Source organism: Acipenser ruthenus, chromosome 32 (assembly GCF_902713425.1).
Source record: "Acipenser ruthenus chromosome 32, fAciRut3.2 maternal haplotype, whole genome shotgun sequence".
Lineage (NCBI taxonomy): Eukaryota > Metazoa > Chordata > Actinopteri > Acipenseriformes > Acipenseridae > Acipenser > Acipenser ruthenus.
The window spans coordinates 9833851-9842327 of NC_081220.1; the positions used below are offsets into that span (position 1 = coordinate 9833851).

Sequence of the window (8477 nt, forward strand, 5' to 3'; positions counted from 1 at the left end):
AAGTAGTAACTGCAGTAGAGTATTTAATTATGGATGGACCAAACTTGCAGGTCGCCACTGTCACATTTTCCAGGAAATCACGGCTAATACTGAGAAAGAAAACAGATGAGAACCTAACAGAAAACTAGTGAAAAACACTGCATTGATTACCTGAACGGGTCAAATGTAGACTACTGAATTGCTGAATTGTTGGGGGAGAGTGGCGCATCCAGCTGAGGCGCTTCATCTGAAATGCAGGGTGTGCCCTATAGCCTGGAGATCGCTGTTTCCAATCCAGACTATGCCATCGCCGACAGGAACGCCGAGGGGGCGGCACACAGTTTGCCGAGTGCTACACGGGTTGGGAGGGCTTAGGTCAGCTTGGTAATCATTGTCTCAACAAGCTCCAGCGACTCCTGTGGCGAACGGTCGCCTGCGAGTTGTGGGCGGAACTGCGTTTCCTCCAACACCGCTACAGCCAGGTGCGGTTGTCTTTGCTGTTGCTGTGTGACAAGAGGAGGGTGGCTGACGGCATTTGTTTCAGAGGATGCGCATGATGAGTCTTCGTTCTCCCGAGTCGATACGGGAAGTTGCAGCAGCGCCATAAACAAACAATTGGATATTCCAAATTGGGAGCTTTTTTTAAAAAAATATTACAACAAAAAAAATAAATAGTTAAGCTTCAAAAAATCTATTTTTGACTGAACGAGTTAAGTGTGTACGGTATCCTGACAACACAACACGTTGAAAACACAGAAAAGACGCTGAGAAAAAAAAAAAAGTTTCCTATTTCCTGTTTAACTAAGAAAATACAATAAATAAAGATTATTCTCTTACTTGTCTTCCTGCCATATCCCCTCGTTTTTTCATTTTTTCGTTTTTTTTCTGTTTGTTGTTGGGCTGCCATCTTGGTAAGAGCTTGTCAATTGTCGCATGTGAACACATTCCCTACCAAAATGTCCAGTACAGTACAGTACCGTGCTGTTAGATTAGACTGGACTGTATTGAATTAGCTGGCTCTCAGATCCCCAGTACAGTACAGTGCTGTTAGATTAGACTGGACTGTATTGAATTAGCTGGCTCTCAGATCCCCAGTACAGAAGCGTGCTGTTAGATTAGACTGGACTGTATTGAACTAGCTGGCACTCAGATCACCAGTACAGTACTGTGCTGTTAGATTAGACTGGACTGTATTGAATTAGCTGGCTCTCAGATCCCCAGTACAGTACCGTGCTGTTAGATTAGACTGGACTGTATTGAATTAGCTGGCTCTCAGATCCCCAGTACAGAAGCGTGCTGTTAGATTAGACTGGACTGTATTGAACTAGCTGGCACTCAGATCACCAGTACAGTACTGTGCTGTTAGATTAGACTGGACTGTATTGAATTAGCTGGCTCTCATATCTCCAGTATAGTACAGTGCTGTTAGATTAGACTGGAATGTATTGAATTAGCTGGCTCTCAGATCCCCAGTATAGTACAGTGCTGTTAGATTAGACTGGACTGTATTGAATTAGCTGGCTCTCATATCTCCAGTACAGTACAGGGCTGTTAGATTAGACTGGACTGTATTGAATTAGCTGGCTCTCAGATCCCCAGTACAGTACAGTGCTGTTAGATTAGACTGGACTGTATTGAATTAGCTGGCTCTCATATCTCCAGTACAGTACCGTGCTGTTAGATTAGACTGGACTGTATTGAATTTGCTGGCTCTCAGATCCCCAGTACAGTACAGTGCTGTTTTTAAAATCCATAAAATGTTGTAAATCTTAAATTCCTGAGAAATAACACTTATGAAAATGAATGAACAAAATAAACAAATAAAAATACATAAATGAAAAAAATCAATACACAACTTTATAAACAAATTCCTAAAATTACACAAATTCAGTCAATCCAACACCTTTAAAAAAAAAAAAGTACAAAGTAACACGGAACAGTCCATTATATTTAGTATAGGGGGTGATTGGTCTAAGGCTATTGTGCATATTATTATTATTATTATTATGATTATTATTATTATTATTATTATTATTATTATTATTATTATTATTATTATTATTATTATTATTATTATAGTATTATTACTAGTCCAAACTCCCTCACCCCTCTCTTTGACTGCACCTAAATGGACCAGTCCCTTAAAAAAAAGAAAAAAGTCATTTTCCACTGAAATTAAATAAAATACACGCAATTTCAAACTAAAAAGAAAACAGTTTCAAATTGTAACACCTGAAACACATTTTGTGTGTATATATATATATATATATATATATATATATATATATATATATATATATATATATATATAATCTTTAAACATCTTAAAACAGTTGCAGAATATTTTGTAGGGATTTTCATAGCAATTAAGAAAGTCAAAGAGAGAGAGAGAGACATAACTGGGAAAAAAATGGCAAAATACTTTAAAAGAAGTGTAATTTGTAATTCATTATGAACAGAGCTGCACAGAGCAGGTCTATAGGAAACTCAACACTGCAGAACTGCACAGAGCAGGTCTATAGGAAACTCAACACTGCAGAGCTGCACAGAGCAGGTCTATAGGAAACTCAACACTGCAGAGCTGCACAGAGCAGGTCTATAGGAAACTCAACACTGCAGAGCTGCACAGAGCAGGTCTATAGGAAACTCAACACTGCAGAGCTGCAAAGAGCAGGTTAAAAGGAAAGAGAGATCAACACTGCAGAGCTGTACAGAGCGAGTCTATAGGAAAGACAAAAATTCTTTTTTTTATATAACTTTTTAGATTATTTCCTTTTAAAACAGTGCTTTCCCTGGGTCTCTCTCAAACACTTTCAATGAGACTCCCTATCGCACAGGAGTTTCAGTAAGACTCCCTATTACAGAGCAGTTTCAATAGAACTCCCTATTGCACAACTGTTTTAATGAGACTCCCTATCACACAGCAGTTTCAATGAGACTGCCAATTGCACAGCAGTTTCAATAAGACTCCCTATCACACAGCAGTTTCAATAAGACTCCCTATTGCACAGCAGTTTCAATAAGACTCCCTATTGCACAGCAGTTTCAATGAGACTCCCTATCACACAGCAGTTTCAATAAGACTCCCTATCACACAGCAGTTTCAATAAGACTCCCTATCACACAGCAGTTTCAATAAGACTCCCTATCGCACAGCAGTTTCAATAAGACTCCCTATCACACAGCAGTTTCAATAAGACTCCCTATCACACAGCAGTTTCAATAAGACTGCCTATCGCACAGCAGTTTCAATAAGACTCCCTATCACACAGCAGTTTCAATAAGACTGCCTATCGCACAGCAGTTTCAATAAGACTCCCTATTGCACAGCAGTTTCAATGAGACTGCCAATTGCACAGCAGTTTCAATAAGACTCCCTATCACACAGCAGTTTCAATAAGACTCCCTATCGCACAGCAGTTTCAATGAGACTCCCTTTTGCACAGCAGTTTCAATAAGACTTCCTATCACACAGCAATTTCAGTGAGACTCACTATCACACAGCAGTTTCAATGAGACTCCCTATTGCACAGTGTAGGAAACTCAACACTGCAGAGCTGCACAGAGCAGGTTAAAAGGAAAGAGAGATCAACACTGCAGAGCTGCACAGAGCAGGTCTATAGGAAACTCAACACTGCAGAGCTGTACAGAGCAGGTTAAAAGGAAAGAGAGATCAACACTGCAGAGCTGTACAGAGCGAGTCTATAGGAAAGACAAAATTTCATTTTTTTTATATAACTTTTTAGATTATTTCCTTTTAAAACAGTGCTTTCCCTGGGTCTCTCTCAAACACTTTCAATGAGACTCCCTATAGCACAGGAGTTTCAGTAAGACTCCCTATTACAGAGCAGTTTCAATAGAACTCCCTATTGCACAACTGTTTTAATGAGACTCCCTATCACACAGCAGTTTTAATGAGACTCCCTATCGCACAGGAGTTTCAGTAAGACTCCCTATCACACAGCAGTTTCAATGAGACTCCCTATTGCACAGCAGTTTCAATAAGACTCCCTATCACACAGCAGTTTCAATGAGACTCCCTATTGCACAGCAGTTTCAATAAGACTCCCTATCACACAGCAGTTTCAATGAGACTCCCTATTGCACAGCAGTTTCAATAAGACTCCCTATTGCAAAGCAGTTTCAATAAGACTCCCTATCACACAGCAGTTTCAATAAGACTCCCTATCACACAGCAGTTTCAATAAGACTCCCTATCACACAGCAGTTTCAATAAGACTCCCTATCACACAGCAGTTTCAATAAGACTCCCTATCACACAGCAGTTTCAATAAGACTCCCTATTGCACAGCAGTTTCAATAAGACTCCCTATTGCACAGCAGTTTCAATAAGACTCCCTATCACACAGCAGTTTCAATGAGACTCCCTATCACACAGCAGTTTCAATGAGACTCCCTATCACACAACAGTTTCAATAAGACTCCCTATCACACAACACTTTCAATGAGACTCCCTATTGCACAGCAGTTTCAATAAGACTCCCTATTGCACACCAGTTTAAATAAGACTCATTATCACACAGCAGTTTTAATAAGACTCATTATCGCACAGTAGTTTCAATGAGACTCATTATCGCACAGCAGTTTCAGAGCAGAGCTGGTCTATAGGAAACTCAAAACTGCAGAGCAGTAATTGAATCGTAATATCTTTTCAATATAGACTTTAAGGGGAAATTCACACATGCTCTTCACATGGTTTCAGGAAAAAGAAAGTGAAGGGTGAGAGAGGGTGAGAGTGAGGGAGAGAGAGAGGAGAAAGAGGGACGCGTCTGGACAAACGCCTCTGGATTTCCCGTTTGCTTCTTTCAAACAATCCAACTTGTAACAACAAATAGTGGAGTCTTTGTTTTCATATTTCTCCCAGTAGTCTTGCTCTTTAACTTTCGTCAATGTGGACTCAGCTTCGTAACTTTTGGTTTGACTTTTATCTGGACTGATGTAACTGTTGTCTTGCTGTTGTCCTTTCTTTCCATCCAAGCCTTTAGATTTGTCCGAATTCCCCCCGCTTGCCTTGCCCGATTTGGGGAACCACCATCTCGTTCTGGTGCTGAAGGTGTAAGTGACGCGGGCTCTCGGATAGTAAGGCAGCATGGGGCAGGGAGCGAAATCGATTTCTCTCAAGAACCTCAAATCTAGACCTTTCCTCTCCTCGGGACCGGCGCAGAGGAGCTCGGAGCTGGAGATCCGGACCTGACGGAACCATTCCCAGAGAGGGCGGGCCTGGCAGGAGCAGCTCCAGGGGTTTCCGTTGAGTCTGAGGAACTGCAGGGACGAGAGATCGGAGAGGGCCGAAGCAGGGAGGTCTGTTAGGGCGTTGTTGAAGATGAACAGGGTGGTGAGGTGACCCAGGTCTCTGAAGGCTTTGCGGTTGACCTGTCGCACTCGGTTCTCGTGGAGGAGGAGCCTGTCCAGGTTGACCAGCCCTCTGAAGACATTTTCGGACAGGACTCGGATTCGGTTGCCGTGGAGGAAGAGGTGAGTGAGATTCACCAGGTCTGAGAAGAGATTGTCCTGAGAGGGGGAGAGAGAGGGAGGGGGAAGGGGAGGGACAGAGATTGGTATTTGGCACATGAAAATTCAGTACTACCAAAAAGTTGTATGTTAAATTATGAAAATAAAATGATTTGTGTTATAGCTCTCCTGTATGTATCTGCCTCCTGTCACCCCTCCCCCCCAGGAGCAGGGTTGAGACAGACTGTATTAGATAGGATAGAGGGGGCTCTCCAGGAGCAGGATTGAGACACATTGTATTAGATAGGATAGAGGGGGCTCTCCAGGAGCAGGATTGAGACACACTGTATTAGATAGGATAGACGGGGCTCTCCAAGAGCAGGATTGAGACACACTGTATTAGATAGGATAGAGGGGGCTCTCCAGGAGCAGGATTGAGACACATTGTATTAGATAGGATAGAGGGGGCTCTCCAGGAGCAGGGTTGGAGACCCACTGTATTAGATAGGATAGAGGGGGCTCTCCGGGAGCAGGATTGAGACACACTGTATTAGATAGGATTGGGGGGGGGGGCTCCAGGAGCAGGGTTGGAGACGCACTGTATTAGATAGGATGGGGGGCTCTCCAGGAGCAGGGTTGGAGACGCACTGTATTAGATAGGATGGGGGGGATGGGGGGGGGCTCCAGGAGCAGGGTTGGAGGCGCACTGTATTAGATAGGAGGTCTCTCTCTCTCTCTCTCTCTCTCTCTCTCTCTCTCTCTCTCTCTCTCTCTCTCCTGGATGTGTTGCAGCAGGTTGTCCTGCAGGTAAAGGAACTGCAGGCTGTAGAGTTTTTTGAAGATGTTTCCGGGCAGGGTCCCCAGCTGGCAGCGGTATATGTGCAGGCTCTGCAGCTTGTCCAGCCCCCGGAAGGAGTCAGGATGGAGGGTGCGCAGGGAGGGGTTATCCCCCAGGTCCAGCTCCTCGAGATCTCGCATGTCGCTGAAGGAATCTGGTTTGATGGAGCAGATGTTGTTGGAGTAGAGCCACAGGACCTGATGAGAGGGAGAGAGAGAGGTGGGGGAGAGAGAGGAAGATCATTTTCAAGCTCAATTTCGAGTTACAGTCAAACCTGTATTAAGAGACCTGCACTCAAGGGACAGTCAAATAGTGTCTCTTAAAAGAGGGACCCCCCCATACATTTTCTATTTGTCTCCGACATCCTACCTTCCTGTAATTATATATGTATGTTTAAAAAACTCTGTAAAAGACTACATATATGAACAAAATAAGTACTGGAATTGAATTACATTTAGATTATTGTGTGGGCTTGCACGTTGTTGTTTCGGAGGACAAAAGCTTGAGTGCGTTTGTCTATCTCCAGCCTCTCCCAGCCGAGAAGGAGTCACTGCGGGGGAGATCGCAGCAGCAGCAGTGGTGAGGCAGACATAGTCTTAAAAACAATTTATAAATTGGGGGAGAAAAGGGGGTTACAAATAATTGTGAAGTGTGAACAGGGCAAGATGGTACCTGTGTCTGGAAGCCGAAGGACTGCGCCCGCAGCTCTGTGATGCGGTTGTTTTGGAGGAACACTCTCTGGCTGTCGTAGGGAATGCCGGCCGGCACCGCCGAGAAGTTCTGAGACTGGCAGCTGACCGTCATCGGGGAGAGGTAACAGACACACAGCCTGGGGCAGGAATAGGCAGGGCTAGGGGAGCAGACTGCCAGCCAGAGCAACAGCCAGACAGACACCGAGCCTGCGTGGGGAGAGAGAGGAGAGTGTGAGAGAGGAGAAGGGAGGGGAGAGAGATAGACTGATAGATCAACAGAATGACAGACAAGACAGAAAGGCAGATAAACAAATAGACAGACAGATTTGAAGTCATGTCTCAATGAACATTTATTCAGTTGTCTGTCATAGATCTCTCTAAGAGTGACCCCTGACCACCAGTGACCCAATGATATAATGTTTTCAGCACATAACAGAACTGACTGGGCAAACAGTCACTCAGAGAGAGGCTCGGAAACTTTGGTGACATTTATAGAAGAACCTGAATACTCGGAAAAACAGGAACGCCTTCTATAATTCAGGAAAGACAATGAATAGAGGAGAACACTGTCTCTATCTCAATGTGTGTGTATGTGCTCCAGTGTGTGTATGTGTGTGTGTGTGTCTCAGTGTGTGTCTCTCTCAATGTGTGTGTGTCAGTGTGTTTCTCTCTCAATGTGTGTGTGTCTCAGTGTGTGTCTCTCTCAATGTGTGTGTCTCAGTGTGTGTCTCTCTCAATGTGTGTGTGTGTGTGTGTCTCAGTGTGTGTCTCTCTCAATGTGTGTGTGTGTGTCTCAATGTGTGTCTCAGTGTGTTTCTCTCTCAATGTGTGTGTGTGTGTCTCAGTGTGTTTCTCTCTCAATGTGTGTGTCTCAGTGTGTGTCTCTCTCAATGTGTGTGTGTGTGTGTGTCTCAATGTGTGTCTCAGTGTGTTTCTCTCTCAATGTGTGTGTGTGTCTCAGTTTGTTTCTCTCTCAATGTGTGTGTCTCAGTGTGTGTCTATCTCAATGTGTGTGTGTGTGTGTCTCAATGTGTGTCTCAGTGTGTTTCTCTCTCAATGTGTGTGTGTGTCTCAGTGTGTTTCTCTCTCAATATGTGTGTGTCTCAGTGTGTTTCTCTCTCAATGTGTGTGTGTGTCTCAGTGTGTTTCTCTCTCAATATGTGTGTGTCTCAGTGTGTGTCTCTCTCAATGTGTGTGTGTGTGTGTGTGTCTCAATGTGTGTCTCAGTGTGTTTCTCTCTCAATGTGTGTGTGTCTCAGTGTGTTTCTCTCTCAATGTGTGTGTCTCAGTGTGTGTCTCTCTCAATGTGTGTGTGTGTGTGTCTCAATGTGTGTCTCAGTGTGTTTCTCTCTCAATGTGTGTGTGTGTGTGTGTCTCAATGTGTGTCTCAGTGTGTTTCTCTCTCAATGTGTGTGTCTCAATGTGTGTCTCAGTGTGTTTCTCTCTCAATGTGTGTGTGTGTCTCAGTGTGTTTCTCTCTCAATGTGTGTGTGTAT

The 8477-nt window shown here is 43.8% G+C and overlaps 1 protein-coding gene across 1 annotated transcript; it reads right to left on the minus strand.

Annotated features, from left to right (window-relative positions):
* Nucleotides 1-350: 350 nt before the first annotated feature.
* Nucleotides 351-7186, minus strand: LOC131703121 (reticulon-4 receptor-like 2; the record flags this gene model as incomplete). The annotated part of the gene is made up of 4 exons (XM_059005986.1): nt 351-482; nt 4780-5521; nt 6239-6486; nt 6962-7186. Coding segments are annotated over 4 exons (1347 nt in total), but the record flags the coding sequence as incomplete, so codon positions are not given.
* Nucleotides 7187-8477: the final 1291 nt, after the last annotated feature.